The sequence below is a fragment of the Carcharhinus amblyrhynchos genome, chromosome 9, assembly GCF_965287045.1.
Source record: "Carcharhinus amblyrhynchos chromosome 9, sCarAmb.v2.hapA, whole genome shotgun sequence".
In the NCBI taxonomy this organism is placed as follows: domain Eukaryota; kingdom Metazoa; phylum Chordata; class Chondrichthyes; order Carcharhiniformes; family Carcharhinidae; genus Carcharhinus; species Carcharhinus amblyrhynchos.
This window is the reverse complement of record NC_137332.1, coordinates 30,203,911-30,230,792: the sequence shown is the minus strand read 5'-3', so window position 1 is coordinate 30,230,792 and position 26,882 is coordinate 30,203,911. Positions and strand designations below refer to the sequence as shown.

The following is a 26,882-nucleotide window of genomic DNA, read 5'->3' as shown; positions in this document are numbered from 1 at the left end:
CCCCTAGTAATTGACTATTCCACCCTGGGAAAAAGCTTCTGACTATTCACTCTGTCCATACCTCTCATAATCTTGTAGACTTCTATCAGGTCTCCCCTCAACCTCCATCACTCCAGTGAGAACAAACCAAGTTTCTCCAACCTCTCCTCATAGATAATGCCCTCCATACCAGGCAACATCCTGGTGAATCTTTTCTGTACTCTCTCCAAAGTCTCCACATCCTTCTGGTAGTGTGATGACCAGAATTGGATACTATTTGGTTCTTTCCTGTAGATGCTGCCATCAATGCAAGTTTCTTTAACGTTTATAAATGTAACAGTACCAGTTTGTGATTTGGTGGCTGTTGATACCATTCATTTTAAAAGATTAAAGTGGGCTTCCAATGAGATTAATTTAACACAAGAAAAAGTATTATGTTAATATATTTGTAGATGCATTATGAAATGGGAAGACTGCACAGTTAATTCTAGCCTCACTATTCCACAGATCATAACGTTTAATTTGTTCACCAAAATAGCCAATGGTTTACCTTCATGACTGCTATACCCAGCTTAAAATATACTTTCATCAGGCTACTTTCATCAAATACAGAATAATTAATTAATTGTGAAATAAAGCTTCTTTTAAAACAAGTTGCAAAACAGGTTTACATACAATAAAGGGAGAGAAAGGTAATCCTCATTAGCTTTTGCAAAATTTCAGTTTTTAGTTTACTCCCAATTTGTGTTTTATTTACTCTATTTTTCATCTTCTGTTTGTTGTATTTCTCAGTTAATCTACCCAAATTTTCTTGTTTCCAGTTTGTCACAGTTTCTTCTAAGATTCCACTGAAAGTTACCTTTGACTTTAGGTTCTCTCTATTATTTCATCTTTCCTCTTTGATTAATAGTTCAACAATAAGTTTTTCACTTATTGACTTCTAGTCTTCAATCCATTTTCTTTCTAATCTGTTTTTTTGTAAAAACCAGACCCAAGCTCTAATTGTCCCTTTTCCATTTCTGAACTTCAACTTGTCAGAGGGTTTTAACTCTTCTAGAATCTTGAGTTGCTAATATCTTTACTTGTTTCTATCCTATTATACTTCCCATACCCATATCTCCAGATGGAATTTGATACTGGAATCTGGAAAAAAGTAGTGCTCAGATCTGGTCTCTATTAGGTTACTCAACCCTTCCTTCGGCTTTGGATTAAAAAATCATTGGTCAAAAAATGCACATTATTTTAGCAATATGGCAATAATGTTATGTTAATAAAAGACTGCTTAAATCCTCTGCTGAAAAGGGTTTTGCAATATGTCAAAGTCATTCTATCAAAATATTTTTCATCAGTTGTTCTGAGGAGCTGAAATGAATTGGCATCAATAGAATGTAGTAGGTTCCAAGAGTGTTCAGAGTATTACCACAGTCATGTTTAATTGACATCACAGAGTCATTCAGATTATTCCCATGACAAACTGCTGATAGAAGCTGATGAGAGCAAACTGTTGTCTCAAACAGTTTAAGAGACATAACAGCTGTTGCTGGAGACATTAAATTTAATCTGCAGATGCAACTTTGAACAGTAATGTATCATTTCACTGCTAAACAAATTGGAATATTACCTACAAACTCATCTGGGGGGATTGAAAGGCTCTCAGAATCCATAGTTGAAAAAAATTTTTATTTGTGAATAGCAAGAGATGGGCTTGGCATCTGTTGAAGAATTTTTCCAGTTGTGAAAGGTTTCCTGTGTAATGATGGAAGAACATTGGAGAACCTTGCCAACAACTTCAATTATCCAAGCAAAATACTCACAAGATGTACGAACAAACTGCAGTCACTAGATTTGATAGTTTAAATAATAAGATCAACATGCAAGGTTGGTCTTATAGTCAAATTGCGACACAACTTTGTGACTGCCATCCAAGTCAGAAATACAAAACTAATCGATCCAAAATATCCTCTATTACCTGACTTGGGTGTATTGGGCACAATTTAAAAATTTGCAGATGACACGATACTTGGAAGTTTTGTGAAACATGAGGAGGATCATTGATGGACTTCAAGAAGACATTGACAGGCTGGTGGAATGGGGTATGCCCATGACAGATGAGATTTAGTGCAGAAGGGTAGGATGTATAGTGATACATAAGAACATAAGAACATAAGAAATAGGAGCAGGAGTAGGCCATCTAGCCCTTCGAGCCTGCCCCGCCATTCAATAAGATCATGGCTGATCTGTCGTGGCTCAGTTCCACTTTCCCGCCCTCTCCCCATAACCCTTAATCCCCTCTCTTATCAAAAACCCATCAACCCGCTTCTTAAAAATATTTAGCGAGGCAGCCTCCACCACTTCAACGGGCAGAGAATTCCAGGGATTCACCACCCTTTGAGTGAAGAAGTTCCTCCTCAACTCCGTTCTAAACCGCCTCCCCTTTATCTTGAGGCTGTGCCCCCTAGTCCTACTGTCTTTTTTGAGCGGGAAGAGTCTCTCCACCTCTATTCTATCCATCCCATTCATCATCTTATACGTCTCAATGAGATCTCCCCTCATTCTTCTAAACTCTAACGAGTACAAGCCTAGTTTATTCAGCCTCTCCTCATAGCTCAATCCCCTCAACTCCGGTATCAGCCTAGTAAACCTCCTCTGCACTCCCTCCAGGGCCAAAATATCCTTGCGCAGGTGTGGCGCCCAAAACTGCACACAGTACTCCAGCTGCGGCCTCACCAATGCCCTATACAGCTGCAGCAAGACCTCCCTACTTTTATATTCAATCCCCCTCGCTATGAAGGCCAGCATCCCATTCGCCTTCCTGACCACCTGCTGCACCTGCAGGCTGGGTTTTTGCGATTCATGCACAAGGACCCCGAGGTCCCTCTGCACCGTCGCCTGCTGCAGTTTTTCGCCACGTAAGTAATAGTCCTTCCTACCATTCTTCCTACCTACGTTTTAGTAGGAAGCGTGAGGAGACAAAGGATACAATTCGAAAGCAGGTGCAGGAACAACTGGGGTATGAGTGCACATATCATTGAAGGTGGCAGAGCAGGTTGGGAAAACAGCTAAAATGAGATGCAGGCATAGCATACAAAAGCAAGGACGTTATGGTGGACATTCGTAGAACACTGATTTGGACTCAACTGGAGCAATATGTGAAATTCTGAGCACTGCACTTCAGGAAGGATGAAAAGGCATTCAGGGGGTGCAGAAATGATTTACAGGGCTGGTTCCAGAAATGGGTGACTTCAAGTACATGGGTAGATTGGAGAAAGTTCAACTGTTCCCTTTAGGGTAGGAGAAAAGAAAATTTGATAGAAGTGTTGAAAATCATGAGGGTTCTGGACAAAGACAGGGAGAAATTGTTCCACTGGCAGAAGGGTCATGAACAGAACACATCAATTTATAGGTGAACAGCAGAGGAACCAAAGATGGCATGAAAAAAGGTGCTTTTAAAAACAGTGAGTGGTTAAGATCTGGAATACACTACTTGAGTGGGTGGATGCAGATGGAATCATGAATTTCAAATGGAATTTGGTTAATTATCTGAATTTCAGACAGCCACCGTGGAAAGTTTGTTTTTGTTTAAGACTGTGACATCCTATGATGTAATTATTTTAATTAATTGTGGGGTGTTTGTATTTTTACTTTAAATGTCAACAGTCCAAAACAGGATAATAACATTGTTCTCAGGCTCAGGGTGATACAGACAAGGCCATTTTTGTTGCCACCCTGACGATGTTTTAGTGTTCTTACTCCTTGAACCACTGCAGTAGCAATGGAAATATATGTCTATCCAAGTCACTTTGGTGTGTTATGTGGAGGGAAACATTGGAAAATGATGTTATTCCTCAACTCCTTAGATGGCAGAGGTTGCAAGTGAGGAAGGTGCTGCTGAAGTGAGCAAATTCATCTTGTAGATCAGATACACCACAGCCACACCATGCTAATGATAAGAGAGGGGGCAAAAAACTGAATCTGGTGGCAGATGTCCTTATCCTGATGATATTGAGCTTCTTAATTGTTGCTGCAGCCACAACCACCCAAGTGAGTGGTCTATATACTATCATACTCTTGGCAAGCCTTGTAAATGGTAGTGAGGCTTTGGATGAGGCCTTCATTTCAGAATGTACAGCCTCTGTCCTGATTGGCAGTCAATGGCGGGTCTGATTAAATTCTGATCAGTAATGGCCGACAAGTTGTTAATTTCGAGAGAATGATAATGGAACACTATTGAAGGTCAAGGAATTTTATCGTGATTGCAAGGATAATTACCTGACACTTGGTTTTACGAATGTTAAGTCTTTGTGAAACCCGAATCTGGATATTATGGATCTCAACTCTGGATTCATCCATTACCAATACGACAAAGAGCAGGTTATTAATAAAAGTAAATGTTTGGGCCAAGAGTATTTTCCTGATAAACTCCTGAAGCAATGTCCTAAAGCTGTATCAAACATTAATAAATCATGATTTATTAATAAAACATTAAACATCAACCTGATAAACATTAGCATTATCTTGTGCGTCCAGAAAATAACACTGAAATACAGGTCTCTGGTATAGGGATATATATTGGACTTGGATAGGGAAATAAAGGCCATGTGAAAATCAATATCAAAAACAACGTAGTGAAGGTAAATGAATTAACTTCTGTCTTGCACCATACCTCTCAGTGTCAGCTTTTATTCTGGCACAGTTGGCACTATATAGAAACTGTTTCAGTTACATAAATGTTGTAAACGTCCACATTGTACAAAAATATATAGCTTCCTTATGTTAATGCACTTTCGCAGAGACCAGAGGGATTATGTCTGGATGACCGGTTATGAAGAAAATATTCGGCTGCTGACAACAGTTGGAAAACTCTGCTACCTTCTCCTGCATACACAGTTCCTATGTCAAAATTTCTCTGCATACACAGTTCCTATGTCAAAATTTCTAAGGCTTTTTGTCCGAGTTTCACAGCTGACTTTTCACTTAAGTACAGACCAACAAACACAAACGTAATTCAAGAACTCAATGAAGACATTGTAAAGCATCAAGAAAACATATTTCTCTTTTCATTCCATTCATTTCATTTATATATAAAATATCCTATAGTACAAAAAATAACCACAATGCTGACTTAAGGAATAGGTTATTGACTTACACTACCTAGGAATTGTTCAGAAAATACTCATCCATCAATCTTACTGGATTATCACCTAATTCCAGAGGTAAAAGGGTTCACTGTGCTTCTCATCTGTCTTGATTATTGAACTAGATTCAAGTCCATTACTAACATCAATGTATCAGTATTCAATCCAAAAATTGCATTGAAAAGTTGTTCCTCGGACTTCAACCTATGACCCAAAGAGAAAAAGAACAACCTTCCAACAAGCTACAAATACTGGATTGCTTAAAGGAAGAGTGGTCCTAGTTTCTTAGGGAATCATGTGATATAGGTGCAGGCAGGAAAAGTGATGAGGCAGAACATCAGCCATAATTGCTTTGAATGGAGAAGCAGCCTTGAAAGATGACGTGTTATATTCCTGCTCCTGTTATGGTGTCACGGTGGCACAGTGGTCAGCATTGCTGTCTCGCAGTGCCAGAGGCTCGGGTGTGATTCTGACCTTGGGTCACTGTGTGTAGAACATAGAACATAGAACACTACAGCACAAACAGGCCCTTCGGCCCACGAGTTGCGCCGAACACATCAACACCTACCAATCTATAGACCTATCTATAACCCCCAATCCTATTAAATCCCATATACTCATCCAGAAGTCTTTTAAAAGACCCCAGCGAGTTCACCTCCACCACCACTGACGGCAGCCGATTCCATTCACTCACCACCCTCTGAGTGAAAAACTTAACCCTAACATCACTTCTGTACTTTCCTCCCCGCACCTTCAATCTGTGTCCTCTCGTAGCGACCATTTCAACCCGGGGAAATAGCCTCTGAGAATCCACCCTATCTATTCCTCTCAACATTTTATAAACTTCCATCAGGTCGCCTCTCAACCTTCATCTCTCCAGGGAAAAGAGTCCCAGCTCCCTCAACCTAACTTCATAAGGCATGCCTCCCAGTCCAGGCAACATCCTTGTAAATCTCCTCTGTACCCTTTCAATAGCTTCTACGTCTTTCCTATAGTGAGGCGACCAGAACTGCGCACAGTACTCCAAATGAGGCCTGACAAGGGTCTTATAAAGTTTCAGCATTACCTCCCGACTCCTAAACTCAATCCCTTGATTTATGAAGGCCAGTACACCATACGCCTTCTTGACCACCTCCTCCACCTGCGAGGCCGATTTAAGAGTCCTGTGGACCCGGACCCCAAGATCCTTCTGCTCTTCAACACTACTAAGACTCCTGCCCTTGATAGTGTACTCGTTCATCCCGTTGGTTCTGCCAAAATGGACGACTACGCATTTATCCGCGTTGAAGTCCATCTGCCACTTCTCCGCCCAGTCCTGCATCCTATTTATGTCCTGCTGCAACTTTTGACATCCTTCCAGACCATCCACAACACCACCGACCTTCGTGTCATCAGCGAACTTACTTACCCATCCCTCCACTTCCTCATCCAGGTCATTTATGAAAATGACAAACAGCAAGGGTCCTAGAACAGATCCCTGGGGCACTCCACTGGTGACTGACCTCCATTCAGAAAAAGACTCATCCACAACCACTCTCTGCCTTCTGCAGGCAAGCCAGTTCTGGATCCACAAGGCCAAAGGCCCTTGGATCCCATGCCCTCTCACCTTCTCAAGAAGTCTTGCATGGGGGACCTTATCAAACGCCTTGCTGAAGTCCATGTACACCACGTCCACGGCACTTCCTTCGTCAATGTCCAGTCACATTATCGAAGAACTCAACTAGGCTCGTAAGGCATGACCTGCCCTTGACAAATCCATGCTGACTATTCCTGATCATGTCAAACCTCTCCAAATGCTCGTAAATCTTGTCCCTCAGAAGCCTCTCCATCAGCTTACCAACCACTGAGGTCAGACTCACCGGTCGGTAATTTCCCGGGCTATCTCTGTTCCCTTTCTTGAAAATAGGAACTACATCTGCAATCCTCCAATCTTCCGGAACCTCTCCCGTCTCCATTGACGACGCAAAGATCATCGCCAGGGGCTCTGCAATCACTTCCCTCGCCTCCCACAGTATCCTGGGGTACATCCCATCTGGTCCCGGCGACTTATCTATCTTGATAGAATTCAAAAGTTCTAACACATCCTCCTCCTTAATATCCACATACTCAATCTTTTCCATCTGCTGCAAATCCGTAGCAAAGTGTAGTTTGCACATTCTTCCTGTGTCTGTGTGGATTTCCTCCGGGTGCTTCGGTTTCCTCCCACAGTCAAAAGATGTATAGCCTAGGTCGACTGGCCATGGTAAACTGCCCCTCAGTATCCCAAGGTGCGTAGGTTAGATGGATTAGCCATGGAAACATGTGGGGTTACAGCAATAGGGGAGGGGAAAGGGCCTGAGTATGGTACTCTGTCAGAGAGAGTCAGTGCAGGTTTGATGGGTCGAATGACCTCCTGCACTGGAGGGATGCTATGATTATAGTTACTAATTCTGAAAGTTATTAATGGCATCCCTCAGAATCCATTGTTAGTATGCTTTAAAATTATAAAGTTGTAAAATGCAACTAAACAGCAAATATCCTCTGTACAATATTTCTGATGTAGATTCACAACTTCTTCCCATTCCCATCTCCTCTGGCTCTTCAATCCCTCAGAGGTATTTATATTCCTCCCATTCTGGTCTCTTGCATATCACTGATTTTAATTGCTCCAACATTTCAGCTATCAAGGCTCCAAGCTCTAGAATTACCTACCTAAAATCGATTCGTTTTTCTCCTTTCGGCAGCCCTTAAATCCTACCTCTTTTGTCAGGTTTCTGGTCATTGGCCTTAAAATCTTCTGTGGCTTGGTGTCATGTTTTGCTTGAGAGGATTCCTGTGAACTGCCTTGGGACATTTTATTCTGATAATGATGCACTATAAATGCAAGTTATTATTGGAAGTGATGGAGTTTCACTTCAGCAAAACCAGATGTAGAAGCTGCTGCCTGTAGTCCATGTCCACCTTAGGATTTCTACACTAAAGGTTGGATTTTCCTCTATTACTGCCTGATTTCAGGTACTATAGTCCTGTAAACTAATGAAGTGTTGGCTGGATAGGCTGACTGGCACTTCATTCCTCCTACAAGAAGCACCACAAGCACACCACAAGGGCGGCACAGTGGTTGACTCTACTGCCTCACAGCGCCGGGGACCCAGGTTCGATTCCCAGTTTGGGTCACTGTCTGTGTAGAGTTTGTACATTCGCCCTGTGTCTATGTAGGTTTCCTCCGGGTGCTCTGGTTTCCTCCCACAGTCCAAAGATGTGCAGGTTAGGTTGACTGGCCACACTAAATTGTCCCTTAGTGTCAGGGGGACTAGCAGGATAAATACATAGGGCTACGGGGATAGGGACTGGATAGGGTTGTGGTCGGTGCAGAGTCGATGGACCAAATGGCCCCCTTCTGCACTGTAGTCATTCTGTGATTCTATGAAGCTAGGTGGATATTGATAGGCTGGTTGATTGGGCAGATACATGGCAAATGGAGTTTAATCCGGATAAATGTGAGGTGATGCATTTTGGCCGGAATAATGTAGGAGGGAGTTATATGATAAAGGGTAAGCCCATAAGGAGTATAGAATCGCAGCGAGACCTGGGGGTGAAAGTGCACAAGTCTTTGAAGGTGGCAGTGCAAGTGGAGAGTGTGGTGAAGAAAGCCTATGGTATGTTAGCCTTTATAGGAAGGGGTATAGAATATAAGAGCTGGAGTCTAATGTTGCAGTTGTACAGAACGTTGGTTAGGCCGCATTTAGAGTACTGCGTCCAGTTCTGGTCGCCTTACTACCGGAAGGACGTGGAGACTCTGGAGAGAGTGCAGAGGAGGTTTACCAGGATGTTGCCTGGTATGGAAGGACTGGAGTATGAGGAAAGATTGAAGAAATTGGGGCTCTTTTCCCTTGAAAGACAGCGACTGAGGGGGGATCTAATAGAGGTATATAAGATTATGAAGGGCATAGATAGAGTAAACAGAAGTAAGCTATTTCCTATGATAGAGACACATAGGACAAGGGGCCATGGACTTAAGGTGAGGGGGGAGGGGTATAACACAGATATTAGAGGGAGGTTTTTCACACAGAGGGTAGAGGGGGTATGGAATGCTCTGCCAAGTAAGGTGGTGGAGGCAAACACGCTAGAGTCATTTAAGAGTAACTTAGACAGGCACATGAGTGGGTTGGAGATGGGTGGATATAGGAGATTGTTTTAAATAAGGGTCATTAGCATTGGGCCGTCCCTGGTAAGGTAAATGGATATGGTACAATAATAATGTCTTTTTTCCTTTTCATTCACAGGTTCTAAGTCGGTCCGCCTTGTGTCCAACAAGGGGCATACACGCGATGGGTCGTACTTGGGCTGCTGTTGGTTATTCGAGATTGGCCTAGTGCTTCATGTCGTTAGTGTGTGCCTAAACTGGACCAGATACTGGGCAAGACGACAGCTCAGTGACTATCACTGATTGCTGTGCAGACACATGGATTTGGGCCGGTGTCTGTGGGAGTTTGCGCATTCTCCCCGTGCTTGTGTGGGTTTTCTCCGGGTGCTCCGGTTTCCTCCCACACCCCAAAGATGTGCTGTTAGGCTGATTGGTAGTAATAAATTGTCCCTAAATCAGTTTCCCTCAATCTGGATGGCCATAAAACATTAGACAAGGGTCGTGGGTGGAGAGGGGGACTGGTGGTGTTGAGATGGCGACGCGGGCTCGTTGGGCCGAAGGGCCTGTTTCCCGGGCTGTTTTTGTTCTTTGTTCTTTGTTTATAAATAAATGAAATCGGGGAAGCAGGGTCTAGCAAATTTTTGCTACTTCCTGCAAACCAAAAGATTGTTTCAAAAGGAGTGGCTTTAGGCCAAAGGGCATCTGTGGACATGTCAGCTATGACATTCCTTCATCACAATATCAAACATTGAAGGATAGGATAATCAGATACTTTCCTTCTATATAGTGAATATTGTGCCCAGAATCATGGTGGGCTTGAGTTTGGGAGGTGTTGCTTAAATCTTGGGCTAGCTTGATGACAGCTTTCCAAAGTTCAACAATTGTCCTCGGATGTTAATAAGGAAAACTTTGTGAGGTTGAGGGGACAGAGTTTGCCTTTGTCAATCCTGATTTAATGCATTTCTGCAGCCAAATGGTCTGTCCAGTTTTCTTTGCCGTTTTCTGACTAACAGTCTGATAGAGTGAGTCATTGCTAGACAACGTCAAAGAGAAGTTAAGAGTCAACCATGGTGACATTGGTTTGGAGTCACTTATAGGCTGAGCCAGGTAAGAATAGTAGGCTACCAGCCTTACAGGAAAGCAATGAACCAATTGGATTTTTATGACAACCCAGTAGGTTCGAGATCACTTCTACGCATTCCAGATATTTTTGTTTCTTTGTATCTCCAATAACTACTTTTAAGCACCATGCTTGAGCCATGCAACATTATATTACTGCATTTGAGGACACTTACCAACACACCCACCAGTTGACCCATTAGTTAAGACAATTTTACTCTCCCGCCCGCCATGGGCAAAGGGCGGACCATGGAAAGGTCCATTGACCTCAAGCGGGATTTTACAGTTTCAGGACAAGCAAGGCTATAAAATCCTGCCCAATGTGTAGACTGGACCAGATTACCAAATGATCTTGTCAGCGGCTCGATATGATCCACTAAATGAACCATAGAATTATACAGCACAGAAAGGAAGCAGTGCTAGCACTCAAGGAGCTCAATACCACCCAGGACAAAGCAGTCCACATGATTGGCATCCCATCCACCACCTTAAACATTTACAGCACCACTTGCATACAGTGGCTGCAGTGTCTCTAAAAGATGCACGTAGTGCCTCACCAAGGGTTATTCTCCAGCATCTTCCAAATCCGTGACCTTTATCACCTAAAAGGAGAAGAGCAGCAGATACCTGGGATCACCACTGCCTGCAGGCTCCCCCCAAAGTCACCTGCCATCCCGACTTGGAAATATATCGCCATTCCTTCACTACCACTGGGTTGAAATCCTGGAACTCTATCCCGAACAGCACTGAGTGTATCTACACCACATGACCTTCAGTGATTCAAAAAGGCAGCTCACCACCATCTTCTCAAGGGCAATTAGGGATGAACAATAAATGCTGGCCTAGCCAGCGACACCCACATCCCCATGGACAAAAAAAACTTCATCCTACTCCCCTGCACTTTCCAGAACACCCTATAAATGTTTATTTTTCTTGTGTTCCCAATTCTCTTTTGAAAATTTTTACTGAATCTGATTTCACTTTTTTTCAGACTACATTCCAGCTCAAAACTACTTTTGTCAATGACCTTAAATCTGTGTCCTCTGGCTGCCCACTCTCCAGGCAAGACTGGTCCCTTCCTGTTGGCGAACACTTCAGTGGTCATGGGCATTCAGCCTCTGACCTTCGGGTAAGCATTCTCCAAGGCGGCCTTCACGACACATGACAGCGCAGAGTCGCTGAGCAGTGACTGATAGCCACGTTCCGCACACATGAGGACGATCTCAACAGGGATCTTAGGTTCATGTCGCACTATCTGTAACCCCCGTGACTTGCCTGGGTTTGCAAAACCCCACTCACTGTACTGTCTGGAGACAATACACATCTCTTTAACCTGTGATCAGTGCTCCTTCCACTCACATTGTTAGCCACTTTAAGACTTGAACAGCAGGTTAGGTGTAAAGATTTGCATTCTAATCAGTAATCTGTAAACTGTCTGTGCTTTAGATGCTCTGTCTGAGGCCAGAACTCTCCATTCACCTGACGAAGTGGCTAACCCGAAAGCTAGTGAATTTACTATCAAATAAATTGGTTGGACTGAAACCTGGTGTTGTCAGACTTTTTACTGTGTTTACCACAGTCCAACGCCGGCATATCCACATCATGCCCACTCTCCTGCCAGTGCATACAGTATCTCCCTACTTACTCTATCAAGCCACCCCTTAGTTTTGAACACATGGATTAAATCTCCCTTTGACTATCTCTGCTCTAAGGAGAACAATCCCAGTTTCTCCTGTCTCTCAACATAGCCCCAGTACCATCTAGAAAAATCTGCACAAATCTCCAAGTCTTTGTCAACTGTCCTAAAGTATGGTGCCCAGATTTGGATACTACTCCATCTTAGGCCTAACCATCACTTCCTTTTTCTTTATGTGCTATGTATCTATTTATAAAACCAAGGATCTCTTATGCTTTGAACAACTTGATCAATATGTCCTGCCACCTTCACTGATTTCACTATAAAAACCCCCAGGATCCTGCAGCCTCATTAAAACAGTACTATTTAATTAGAATTGGGTCTCCTTATTCTGCATTCCAAAATGCATTATTTCATTCTTTCCTGCACAACATTACATTTCATCTATAACATGTGCACCCATTTCCCAAGTCTTCATCCTCCTGAAATCTGCTGCTATACTACCCTCACTGATGACAATCCGAGTTTCACAACATCTGCAAACTTTGAAACTATGTCCACGTCCAGGTCATGAATATGGATCAAAAACCCAATTCAGAAACCTAAATGACCATGGGGTTGAACTGAAGCCAAATCTCGGAGACAGACAGGCATTTTCCAAGTATTATTGGTATAAAGACACCAACAGGATCAGAGTAGATTTTTTCATTGATTCAAGGAATGTAGGCCTTGCTGGTTGTGCTAGCATTTATTGCCCTTCCCTAACTTCCCTTGAACCGAATGGCTTGCTATTTCGGAAGGTAATTAGAGTCAACCACATTGCTGTGGATCTGGAGTCACATATAAGCCAGACCACGTAGGGGCAGCAGATTTCCTTCCCTAAGGAGCACAGTGAACCCAAATGGGTTTTTGACTTTTAATTCCAGATTTTTATTGAATTCAAATTTCACCAGTTTCCATGGGTGATTTGAATCTGCCTCACGTGAAGGCAGTGCATTTCAGATCCAAATCATTTGTGTGAAAAAAAAATTCCCACATCACATTTGCTACTGTTCCAAATCACTTTGAATCTGTCCCCTCTTGATCCTGATCCTTTTACGAGCAGGAAGTTTCTCCCTATTCACCCTTTCATGATTTTGAACATCTCTATCAAATCTCCTCAAACATCTCCTCTCCAAGGAGAATAGTCCCAAACTCTCCAATCTATCATAACTGAAGTTTCTCTTTCCTAGAACCATTCTTGCAAACTTCTTCTGCACACTCTCCAATCCGTTCACATCCTTCCTATAGTATGGCATTCAGAACTGTACACAATATTGCAGCTGAGGCCTAACTAGTGTCTTGTATAAGTTCAGCAGAACCTCCTTGCGATTGTACTCTATGTCCCTATTAATGAAACCCAGAATACTACATGTTTTATTAACTGCTCTCTCCACCTGTCCTCCCACCTTCAATGTTCTATGCACATATACAACCAGGTCTCTCTGCTTCTGCAACCCTTTAAGAATATTACTTCTTATTTATAATTGTCTCTCCATGTTCTTCCAACCAAAATGCATCACCTCACACACACTGAACTTCATCTGCCACCCAGCATGAGTACACAAAGAACAGATGTGGAAAACCTGCTAGTTAGATAGGATATGGAAGTTTTTTTTTAAAAGAAACATTTTTCTCTTGTGTTGAAAGGAACACATTAATGCTGGAGACTCAGACATTTTTAGCTTCTAAGATATTTTGTATTTAGTAGCTAGATATTTCACAGGATAATTGTTTGGTTCAAGGTCTGTAGGAAAAATACCATTACAATAATGCAACTAAAATGCAACCATTAGAGAACTGGGGAAACAGATGTGGAAAGCAATCCTGCACATACACAGGTTGGAGCTGTTTTGTCCAGATGCTAAATATTCCCCAGCGATTATGTCAGAAAAAAAAGCTCAAGATAGGCTAAAAGCAAATACTTTGGGACGCTGAATGAATGGGCACTTGTTTCATATTTGATAAATCACAGGCCCCTGCATTTTCCTTCAAGCCGAGTAGAGTTTCAATGAAATGAAACAGAAAGTAGTAGAAATACACATCAGGTCAGTCAGTATTTGTAAAGAGATAAAACAGCCTAATAGTTTTGGGTCCTGCATTTTATGTTTTTGTTTCAGATTCCAGCAACAGCAGTATTTTGCCTTTACCCCGTGTTTTAGATTCCCCCATCCTTGCATTCAGTCAATCCAGCCCTGTCAGAATTTTATACATTTCAATGCAATCCCATTATTCTTCTAAATTCCAGTGAATACAGATGCAGTCAACCCAATCCCTCACACAACATCCTGCCATACCAGGTTCACTACACTGATTCCCTCACTGCGCTCCCTCTATGGCAAGTATATACTTTCTTAAATAAGAAGGCCAGAACTGCACATAATACTCCAAGTGTGGTCTCTATAAAACCCTGTATAGCTACAGTAAGACATCCTTGTTCCTGTGCTCAAATCCTCTTGCAACGAAGGACAGCATACCATTTGCCTTCCTAACTGCTTGCTGTACCTGCATTCTGTTTTTTTGTGACTGGTATACTCAGACACCCAGGTCCCTTTTCACATCAACATTTCCCAATCTATTGTTATTTAAATAAAAATATGCCATTCTCTTTCTCCTTCTGAAGTGGATGACTTCATATTTATCCATGTTATACTGCATTTACCACGTATCTACCCTCCCATTTAACTTGTCTGAATCACCATGTTGCCTCTTAACATCTTCCATTGTTTCCTGGAGCAGAGGAGTGAAGGAGCAGAGAGAGAGAGAGATAAAAATTTACCTGTTAAAAACCTGTTTAAATTTAAGTTTAAAGCCCTTTGTTCCTTGTAGAACTGTTTAAATCATTTAAAAGCATTTTTGTTGGCTTTTTGTATTTACCTCTTTAAGAATTCTGAGGGAGTGGTTAAAAAGCAGTTGTGGGGGAGCAAGCTTCAAATCAGCGCCAGGTTTAAAAAGAGGCCTGGTGTAGACAGCAGGCAGCGGAGTGAGGGGGCAGCGGAGTGAGGGGGCAGCAGAGTGAGGGGGAAGCAGAGTGAGCTATTAGGGCTTAGGAGCAAAGGGCTGGGGAGAAAGAGGGCCAGGTAAGTTAGTGTTGAAATTTTCAATACTACTACAGTGAATAATGGAGGGGCATGTGATGTGTTGTTTCTGTATGATGTGGGAGCTGGTGGACCCCAGGGTCCTTCCCAGTGACCATGTCTGCAGTAAGTGCAGGTTGCTGGAGGAGCTCCAGCTCAAGGTAGATGAGCTGGCCTCTGAGCTTCGGACGCTGAGGCTCATCAAGGGGAGAGAGGGTGCCATTGTCAATGGGGTGCAAGTGACATCCACCCCCCCTAGACTGGCTAACTCTAAGGGTCAGGAACAAGAGGGGGCTGCTGAGAGGAGGAAGGAGGGTGGGGAGAGGAGGAAGGAGGGTGGGGAGAGGAGGAAGGAGGGTGGGGAGAGGAGGAAGGAGGGTGGGGAGAGGAGGAAGGAGGGTGGGGAGAGGAGGCCTCAGCCTCTCAATCTGCATAACAGGTTTGAGGCTCTTGCTTCCAGTCTGGACGAGGACGAGGGAGGTGAGGTCGGTGAGCAAACTGCACACGATACAGTGATGCAGCAGGGCATAGGCAAAGAGAAGGTGAAAAGGAACGTAGTAGTAATTGGGGATAGTGGGGTGAAGGGTATTGACACTGTCCTTTGTCACAATGACAAAGTGCACAGAAGGGTGTGTCGTCTGCCTGGTGCTCGGGTCCGGGATGTCACATCTGGGCGGCAGAGGAACCTGGAGTGGGAGGGTGAGAATCCGGTCGTTGTGGTACATGTGGGTGCCGGCGACGTAGGCAAAATGCGAACTGAGGATCTGGGGAGGGAGTATGAGAAGCTGGGAATGGAATTAAAGAGTAGAACCGACAAGGTAGTTTTCTCTGGGCTACTGCCTGAACCGAGTGCAGACGGGTGTAGGGTTGATAGGATTAAGGAAGTGAATGGGTGGCTCAGGGATTGGTGTGGGAGGAATGGGTTTGAATTTATGGGGCATTGGCACCAGTATTGGGGTAGGTGGGACCTGTTTGGGCGGGATGGGGTGGGTCTGAACCGTGCTGGGACCAGAGTGCTGGCGAATAGAGTAAAGAGGACTGTAGACAGGGCTTTAAACTAATTGGGGGGGGAGGGTGAGAGGATAGGTGACGTTACGGGGTCTGAAGTTGAGGAGAGGGTACAGGTAAGGGAAGAGGCCGAGGATGTCCCAATAATAGAGGGAGTAGGGGGCGTGAGTATGGTTGGTGGCGCTACGGCAAATAGGGTCCAGGTGAAGGCTGGGATGAAGGCACTTTACCTGAATGCACGAAGCATTCGGAATAAAGTGGATGAGCTGGTGGTGCAGATCAGCACAAATGGATATGATCTGGTGGCCATTACAGAGACGTGGCTGCAAGGTGACAGGGACTGGGAGCTGAATGTCCAGGGATATCAAGTGTTTAGGAAGGATAGGCGGGAGGGAAAAGGGGGGGGGCGTAGCTCTGCTGATTAAGGATAGCATCAGGGTGGTAGCGAGGGATGATACTGGAGCCAAGGAGCAGAAAGCGGAATCGTTGTGGGTAGAGATTAGGAACAGCAAAGGGAGGAAGACGCTGGTGGGTGTCGTCTATAGACCCCCAAATAATGATCTGGAGGTGGGGCGGGCTGTTAACGCGCAAATAAGTGCGGCGTGCAGGAATGGGACGGCCGTAGTTATGGGGGATTTCAATCTACATATAGATTGGTCGACCCATGCTGGACGCGGTGGGCTCGAGGAGGAGTTCTTGGAATGCTGCCGGCATAGTTTCCTGGAACAGTGTGTGTTGGAGCCGACAAGGGAGCGAGCTACCTTGGATCTGGTGCTATGTAATGAGGGGGGTAGAATTAGGGACCTTGCGGTGAAGGATCCTCTTGGGGAGAATGATCATTGTATGGTGGAGTTTCTGGTGCAGATGGAGGAGGACAAAGTGGGTTCCCGGACGCGCGTCCTTTGTTTGAACAGAGGGGAGTACGGTAGGATGAGAGAAGAATTGGCGAATGTGGACTGGGGGAGCGCGTTGGAAGGTAGGTCTGCTGAGGAGCAGTGGAGGATCTTTAAGGAGATCTTTCTTGGTGCTCAGCGGAAATTTATTCCGATGGTCAAAAAGGACAGTAGGAGGAGAGGTAATAAGCCATGGATAACGAAGGAGGTGAAGGAAAGTGTTAAATTAAAAGCGGAGGCGTTTAGAGTAGCTAAGAGTAGTGGGCGAGAAGAGGATTGGGAGAGGTTTAAATGTCAACAAAGATTGACAAAGAAGATGATAAAGAAGGGTAGGAGAAACTATGAAGCTGGGCTTGCGCTTAATATAAAAAAGGATAGCAAGAGTTTTTATAAATATATAAAAAGGAAGAGGCTGGCTAGGGTGAACGTTGGTCCCTTAGAGGATGAGAAGGGGGACTTAGTGGTAGGGGATGGGGATATGGCTGAGGTCCTGAATAACTTTTTTGTTTCTGTCTTCACGGAGGAGGACGTGAATAATTTGCCGGGTGTTAGAGATGGAAAGGTGGTAGGACTGGAGGGTCTTAATGACATTACTGTTACTAGAGAGGAGGTGCTCGACAGACTGGAGGGACTGATTGTGGACAAGTCGCCAGGACCGGATGGATTGCATCCGAGGGTTCTGAAAGAAATGGCGGAGGTGATAGTGGATGCCTTGGTGGTTATTTTCCAGACGTCGCTGGATTCCGGGGAAGTGCTGGAAGATTGGAAAGCGGCTAATGTTACGCCGTTGTTTAAGAAGGGTGCCAGGCAAAAGGCAGGGAATTATAGGCCGGTTAGTTTAACGTCTGTTGTAGGTAAAATGTTAGAATCCGTCATCAAGGAGGAAATAGCGAGGCATCTTGAGAGGAATTGCTTGATAGAGAAGACGCAGCACGGTTTCGTTAAAGGGAAGTCGTGTCTGACAAATTCACTGGAGTTCTATGAGGATGTGTCTAGGGCGGTGGATAGAGGAGAGCCGGTGGATGTGGTCTTTCTGGATTTTCAGAAGGCGTTTGACAAGGTACCTCACAGGAGGTTATTGCAGAAGGTCAGGGGACAGGGAGTTGGGGGTAGGGTGTTAGCGTGGATAGAGGATTGGTTGTCAAATAGGAGGCAGAGAGTAGGGGTCAATGGGTGCTATTCGGATTGGCAGATGGTGACTAGTGGAGTGCCCCAGGGGTCGGTGCTGGGGCCTCAGCTATTTACCATTTATATAGATGATCTGGAGGAGGGAACCGAGTGTAGGGTGTCGAAATTTGCTGATGACACCAAGATTGGAGGAAAGGCAAATTGTGCGGAGGGTGTGGAGAGTCTACAGAAGGATCTAGATAGGCTGGGCGAATGGGCCAGGAAATGGCAAATGGAATTTAATGTTGGCAAGTGCGAGGTGGTCCACTTTGGTAGGAATAATGGTAGGAAGGATTATCACTTATGTGGCGAAAGACTGCAGCAGGCGGCGGTGCAGAGGGACCTTGGGGTCCTTGTGCATGAGTCGCAAAAACCCAGCTTGCAGGTGCAGCAGGTGGTCAGGAAGGCGAATGGGATGCTGGCCTTCATAGCGAGGGGGATTGAATATAAAAGTAGGGAGGTCTTGCTGCGGCTGTATAGGGCATTGGTGAGGCCGCAGCTGGTGTACTGTGTGCAGTTTTGGGCGCCGTACTTACGCAAGGATATTTTGGCCTTGGAGGGAGTGCAGAGGAGGTTTACTAGGCTGATGCCGGAGTTGAGGGGGTTGAGCTATGAGGAGAGGCTGAATAAACTAGGCTTGTACTCGTTAGAGTTTAGAAGAACGAGGGGCGATCTCATTGAGGCGTATAAGGTGATGAATGGGATGGATAGGATAGAGGTGGAGAGATTCTTCCCGCTCAGAAAGGATAATAGGACTAGGGGGCACAGCCTCAAGATAAAGCGGGGGCGGTTTAGAACGGAGTTGAGGAGGAACTTCTTCACTCAAAGGGTGGTGAATCTCTGGAATTCTCTGCCCGTTGAAGTGGTGGAGGCTACCTCGCTAAATATTTTTAAGACGCGGGTTGATGGGTTTTTGATAAGAGAGGGGATTAAGGGTTATGGGGAGAGGGTGGGAATGTGGAACTGAGCCACGACAGATCAGCCATGATCTTATTGAATGGCGGGGCAGGCTCGAAGGGCTAGATGGCCTACTCCTGCTCCTATTTCTTATGTTCCTCACCACTCATCCCCATAAAGTTCTGTGGCAGCAGCGAGCTTGGAAATATTACTTTTGGTTCCCTCAACCAAACCATTGATATATATTGTGAATAGTTGGGGCACATGCACTAATCCCTGTGGGACCCCACTTGTCAAGGCCTGCCACTTTGAAAATGACCCTTTTTTCCCTACTCTCAATCCCTGTCTGCCAACAAATTCTAAATCCATTCCAGTATATTACCCCTGATCCCATTAACTTTAATGCTGCACACTGACTCCTATTTCTGCTCCTATTTCTTATGTTCTTATGTTCTTATGACTCCTTGCATACAACATTATCAAAACCTTTCTGAAAATCTTAATATACCAACTCCACTGTTTCCCTCTTATCTATTCTACAAGTTACATCCTCAAAAAACTCCAGTAAGTTTGTCAAACATGATTTCCTTTCATAAATTCATGCTGACTTTATCTAATCCAGTTGATATTTTCTAAGTGTTCTATTATCACATCCATATAGCATTTCCCCCATTTCTGAATAACTAGTCTGTAATTTCCTGTTTTCTCTCTCCCTCCTTTTTTAAATAGTTGGGTTATATTTGCCACCCTCCAGAATCTACCAAACTTTGCAAGGTGACAATCAACACATCCACTATTTCCATGGCCACTCCTTTCATATCCTGGGATGTAGATTATCAGGCCCTGGGGATTTATTGGCTTTCAGTCCCATTAATTTCTCCTGCTCTATTTTTCTACTAACAATAATTTCCTTCAATTCTTCCTTCTCACTAAACTCTTGATTCCTTCGCATTTCTGGGAAGCTATTTATGTTTTCCTCTGCAAAGACGGAACAAAAGTAGCTGCGTAATTGCTTTTCCATTTCTCTGTTCTCTATTATCAATTCTCCCATTTTGGACTGTAAGGGACTTTTATGTACTTGTACAAGCTTTTACAGTCCATTTTTATTTTACTTGCAAGTTTACTCTCATGCTCTATTTTTCCCTTCTTGATCAATCTCTTAGTCTTCCTTTGCTGAATTCTCGGCTGCTCCCAATGCTCAGTCTTGCTACTTTTTCAAACAACTTTATATAACTTCTCTTTGGATCTAATACCATCCTTATTTTGTCAGTCACAGTTGGACCAGCTCCAATGTGCTATTAAACATGCTTCCAAATTTATTTTCCTGGTTTGCAACTCCTAGGAAGGAGACAAAGTGGACAACTTTTACATAGGCAGTCTCAGTGTCTGCCTTGGGCAGAACCAACTGTTTATCCCCTGGCTTGCAGGTTGTTAGAAGGAAGGAAGGAATTAAGCACAATGGTCTGCATGGTGCTGATGTGTCTCATTAAGCCCCATGAATAAGATAACAGGGGGGATTTTCAGGGGGGTTGGGGAGGGAAATGGCACAGGGGGCAGAGAATCGAGAGGCTGTCACAAAATGGCTATCATGTCAATAGGATTTCTCCACTCAATTGTCTCCATCCCCCAACAATGATATTTGAAACTAACTTACAATGCACATTGGACTGTCCATTCACATCAGGGTGAGGGCATGCCAATATGAATCATGGTGGGTCCCCCATGACTTACACCTGGCAAATGCTGGAGATGCACAGGTGCGTATAGTCCTGGGGGGAAAAGAGGGTAGTAGCCAGGCACTGACCCCATCACTGAAGTTTCCATATCTGTGTTGTGGGTGGTGGTGGTGTATGTTTTCATGAGGTCTTCATTTTTTTCATTTTTATATTTTGCAAATCAGGATATCCTTTAAAAATTGCACCCTGAGCTCTGAAGAGCCTAAACTGCTGGCAGGGCAGGCTCAATCATGCCCATCCCACTAGCATGGTGCTGTGTACCCACGGCCTTACTATCTTTTGACTGAGTGTCCCAACTATGGAGGGTAAAGCTGGCAATAATGCTGGTGGGCCACACTCCATTTTTCCCTACTGAATTGACACTTGACTAAAAACACGGCTAAATTCCACCCAACGGTTTCACAAAATTGTTTCATCTTTTAAAAATGTGATTTTTGCATGTTTAAGAGTAACATGCACTTTAAAAACCAAATAGTGAAGCTTAACAAACTGTGGTTGCCTAGCCACCACACAATTCCTACTCAACGTCCTGCTCAACAAATCTTGTGTCAAATTTTCACTCTGTTGTTATACCAAATTTGAGGGATTCAAATGGAATGACATCAGAAAAATGTTTGGGAAGCACTGTATTATGACAAAGGATGATGAAATGTTAAATGCGTTATCGTTACACAATTCACTGTGACACAAATTACACTCTCAGACAGTCTCAGAATGTCTGTATCTAACACTTTGCAACAGGAATATTATACATTTGGCCTGCTGCACAAAACTGAAGCAAAATGAACTGGACATATAGGCATTGCTGCATTCTTCTATTTATTTTAACTCAATGGAATCTCTGTCATTGTCTCCATTCATATCCCCTCTATTTATCTAAATAGCCAATACTAGAAATGGTCTCAAGAGTCAAGACCCAGTGTCTGCGACAGCTTATTCATCCTTATTGCTGCTATGAGAAAGTCAGTGGAGATACAGAGAAACACCTCAAAAAATCTATTTACTCCCTAATACAAATCATTATCCTTAATTTGAAGCACAAACTTAAATAGCAACGCTGGCCAAATCCATGATGCAAGCCATACAAGGAAACTATCAATGTTTAGCTCAGCTACTGATTTGCTCTTTCAACTATCTTAGTTTAAGACGGTGGTTGAAGCAAACACATGAAGAAAACATTTATGTTAGAGCTGTATTTTCTGGCATGACATGCAGGGTGTCATTTTCAAGTCATACCCTGTCAAGTGAGGGAGCAGGGTTGCTAGGTGATTGCAAAGTTGGGTGTGAAATATTGACTCCTCATTTGCAGGAATGTGTGTTTTACAAGTAGCAGGAATCTTCAAACATAGTACTTCACTAAAAACAAACTTTTTGCAAATTTGTAAAACTGTTACAGAGAATTCTATTTCTGCAGAGAAAATAGGACTAATTTTTTTCCAATCTCCAAAAGATTTGTAAATAAGGCCTTGCTAAACAGCAGCATAAGGTATACAATTGATAAATTGCTTCAGTTCTTTTAAAGACTATTTACCTGCAAGAATTGGATATGTTTCTCCAACATATTGGATTCCTCTTGTAAAATGAATCTGTAGAAGATATACACATCTTTAGAACTTAAAAGAATTCCTAAGCATGGGAGCTGAAGTAATCAGATTTTTACTGAAAGGTACAGTATGAAGTGACCAAAACTATTTTGGATAACGTAAATCTTCTAACTGAATGCATCTCAAATTTCCATAGTTAGGTCAAGTCCAATAATAAATACTGCTGATTAATTTGAGCTATGATAAACTTGGGTAATTAGATGCCATTTGACACTCTGAACTTCAGCAACATAAATATCACAGCACACATGTTTTACCCAATTCATGCTCTCACTAATGTATGTTATAGAAACTGGCAGACCCTGCCTATATAGACTCTTCCATCTTTGATACCTAGATGTTGACTAAAAACTGAGATTACCAAATAATAGGAAAATTAAACTCATGCATTCTTAGATGTGGAAGGCTGAAAATTTTATTATTGGGCATAACATCGCTGCAGATTAAAGTAAACACATTCAAATTATCTGAATTATCTTCAGATTTGATTTGATTTATTGTCACATACATTGGTGTGCGGTGAAAATACTGTTTCTTGCACTATACAAAGCATACCATTCACAGCGTACACAGCAGAGAAGGAAAGGAAAGGGTGCATTGCTGATGACACCAAAATTGGTGGAAAGGCAAGTTGTGCGGAGGGTGGGGAGAGTCTACAGAAGGATCTAGATAGGCTGGGCAAATGGGCCAGGAAATGGCAAATGGAATTTATTGTTGGCAAGTGCGAGGTGGTCCACTTTGGTAGGAATAATGGTAGGAAGGATTATTACTTACGTGGAGAAAAACTGCAGCAGGTGCAGAGGGACCTCGGGGTCCTTGTGCATGAGTCGCAAAAACCCAGCTTGCAGGTGCAGCAGGTGGTCAGGAAGGCGAATGGGATGCTGGCCTTCATCGCGAGGGGGATTGAATATAAAAGTAGGGAGGTCTTGCTGCGGCTGTATAGGGCATTGGTGAGGCCGCAGCTGGAGTACTGTGTGCAGTTTTGGGCGCCGTACTTACGCAAGGATATTTTGGCCTTGGAGGGAGTGCAGAGGAGGTTTACTAGGCTGATGCCGGAGTTGAGGGGGTTGAGCTATGAGGAGAGACTGAATAGATTAGGCTTGTACTCGTTAGAGTTTAGAAGAATGAGGGGAGATCTCATTGAGACATATAAGATGATGAATAGGATGGATAGGATAGAGGTGGAGAGACTCTTCCCGCTCAGAAAGGATAGTAGGACTAGGGGGCATAGCCTCAAGATAAAGGGGGGGCAGTTTAGAACAGAGTTGAGGAGGAACTTCTTCACTCAAAGGGTGGTGAATCTCTGGAATTCTCTGCCCGTTGAGGTGGTGGAGGCTGCCTCGCTAAATATTTTTAAGACGTGGGTTGATGGGTTTTTGATGAGAGAGGGGATTAAGGGTTATGGGGAGAGGGCGGGAATGTGGAACTGAGCCACGACAGAGCAGCCATGATCTTACTGAATGGCGGGGCAGGCTCGAAGGGCTAAATGGCCTATTCCTGCTCCAATTCTTATGTTCTTATGGTCCCAAAGGGATCAGATACAAAGTAGCACAAAGTAAGGACCTACTTCTTATGTTCTTATAATGTATAAACAGTCACAGCTAGGGTGTGGAGAAAGATCAACTTGATAAAAGGTAGATCCATTCAAAAATCTGATGTCAGCAGGGAAGAAGCTGTTCTTGAGTCGGTTGGTACATGACCTCAGACTTTTATATCTTTTCTCTGATGGAAAAAGGTGGGAGAGAGAATGTGTGCAGCCCTTGATTATGCTGGCTGTTTTTCCGAGGCAGCAAGAAGTGGATGGGAAGCTGGTTTACATGATGAACTGAGCTATGTTAGAAGATCCTGCTCAGACGGTATGTATCAGACTCAAATGCTATTATTTTTTTCCCTGAAGGGCCTATTTTGTAACATTGTCATGGCTGTAGGGATGTACCAATAGGAACGCCTCCCCACAGAGGTGTAAAGTATTTTAAACTGAATGTAACCAGAAATACAGCAAGTGATAGCATCAAGAAGGAATTCTGCATTGCGACTGATTTAGCATAAAACACCGAAGGTTTGTGGCTGGGATAGGCCAGACAAAATCAAAAGCAGCTTTTGATCTGAACATTCTATACTGACCGACACACAGCACTCTACTGCAAGGTTTATGTTACTGCATCTTTTACTGTGCTATTTTTCTGATACACTCTGTTGACCTGGAGAAATACTCCAACCAGTGGTCTTTGATGCAACTTGTAATTCTAATTTCAGAGCTTTGCAGTCATTGGTTAGCATCAGTGGTCAACAGCAGTGTCAGAGATTGGTATGGCTCCTGCTTTGACCAAGACTGCAAGAAACTACAAAGGGTTGTGACCATAGCCCAATCCATCACACAAACTGGCCTTCCATCCATTGACTCCATCTACACTTCCCTTTGCCTTGGAAAGGCAGCCAGCATAATCAAAGACCCCATGCACCCTAGGCATACTCTCTCCCACCCTCTTCTGTCAGAAAAAAAATGTACAAAAGTGTGAGATAACGTGCTAACTGATTCAAGAACAGTTTCTCTCCTGTTGCCATCAGACTTTTAAAAGGGACCTACTATATATTAAGTTAACCTTTCTCTACACCCTAGTTATGAATGTAATACTATATTCTGCATCCTCTCCTTTCCTTCTCCTGTATGTACTCTCTGAATGGTATGCTTTGTCTGTATAGCATAGAAGAAACAATGCTTTTCACTGTATCCCGATACATATGATAATAAATCAAATCAAATCAGTGCTCTACCTCCAAATTAGAAGGCCATGGCTTCAAGGCCCAATCCAGACATTTGTCTATGTAACTAAAGCTAGCACATCAGAACAGTACTGATCATATACTGGACTGCTGAAGCTTTGAGATGAGATGTTATGAGGAATCTTCTTCCATCCATCTCCTTCCGTCCTTTCAAATTGACATAAATATTACATGGGACCACTCGAAGCAGAGGAGGGTAGTTCTCCTATTGTCTTGACTAGTATTTATCCCTCAATCAATGTTGCCACAAGCAAATTAAATAAACATTTATCTAATTCCTTTTTGTGAGACTTTGCGAGGTATAAATTGGCTGCTTTGTTAACATACATTACAATATTGATAACAACTCTAACTGAAAAGCGCTTTGGAATCTGAAAGTTTCTATAGAATTTGTATTTATTTCTTTCTTGCATTACATTATATTTTTAATATACAATTCTAACAGAAGTAGACGATCTCAGAATGATGCATGGATTTTGTAGGAGTTGCTGCTAGCATCCTGAGAGATACTCATGCTTCAAGTTTTGCATCACAGCTGTGGCCTTCAACCCTGCACCATGACACTGGTGCAAGCCCCTCCACCTCTGAGGAAAACCAACACCAGAGGTTCTGCTGAAAACACTTTAAAGGACTAATTCAGGAGACGTGAGCTTTGTTGGCTAGGCCAGCATTTATTGCCCATTCCTCATTGGCCTCAAGAAGGTGGTGGTGAGCTGCCTTCTTGAATGGCTGCAGCCCGTGTGAGCTGTCAGTGGCTTTCTCAGGAATAAGCCATGACTGTAATACTACATTCTGCACTTTCTTGTTTCCTTCTCTTTGAACGGTATGCCTTGTCAGTATAGCGTGCAAGAAACAATACTTTCTGCTGTATACTAATACATGTGACAACAACAGATCAAGTGGGAATTGTTCAATAACATAGGTGAGATAAAGAGGGAGTCTGGTTAATGTGGATATAAAAGGATCTAGGGGAAATGGAGTTAGCCAGTCAGCTCTGGTGCAGGGACTAAGAATTGAACAACTGTTGCTGGTACAAGCAAAGGTATTCAATTATTTGGAAGACAATCTTTACACAGAAAATACCAATAATATTTTCAAACAGTAATTCATTCAATGTTATCTGAGCAGAATATCATACGCTGAAACCTCCAGAAACATTTCATTCCAACTAGAGTTGGCAACTCAAATTATTTTGTTACTTTAATTAAGCTGCCTCCATTTCATAGTAATACTTTAACAGATAATGTGCAAGTCCATTCAGTATTTAGTTGCTATTTAAACCAATCAATACCTGTTAGGGAGAAAAATACAGCTTTTTGGCTATAGTGTACTTCACTTTTTTCACTCTTGAGAAAACAGACAAGGACTCTGGGAGTCTTTAATACAGACTATAGTATGGGCCAGTTCCGGTGCTCCAGCTAGTGGCTCATCAGGAAAAAGCCTGAATCCAGGAATTAAACTGTCATTTAGAGTTAAGATCCAGTTGCAAGAAATTAGCATATACCAATCAAAGATTTACACTTGTACAGAAGTTATATCTATACCCACTCATACCTATAGATTCGGCTTACATCATGCATACATAAGGTATAGTTGCCTTCAGCTCTAACATACCTTTCCTACATTGCTCTACCTCTGTTCTCTATTAAGTCTCTTTAAAATATACCTCTTTGATCAAGGTT

At 43.2% G+C, this 26,882-nt stretch overlaps 1 protein-coding gene across 1 annotated transcript in view; it reads right to left on the bottom strand.

The window, feature by feature from the left end:
- ccdc24 (coiled-coil domain containing 24) overlaps positions 1-26,882 on the bottom strand; it is a 100,537-nt gene that overhangs the window by 15,564 nt on the left and 58,091 nt on the right. The window contains exon 6 of the mRNA XM_080196544.1: positions 22,344-22,398. Coding sequence (XP_080052670.1) covers positions 22,344-22,398 — 55 coding nt within the window. The remainder of the gene's footprint in view (positions 1-22,343; positions 22,399-26,882) is intronic.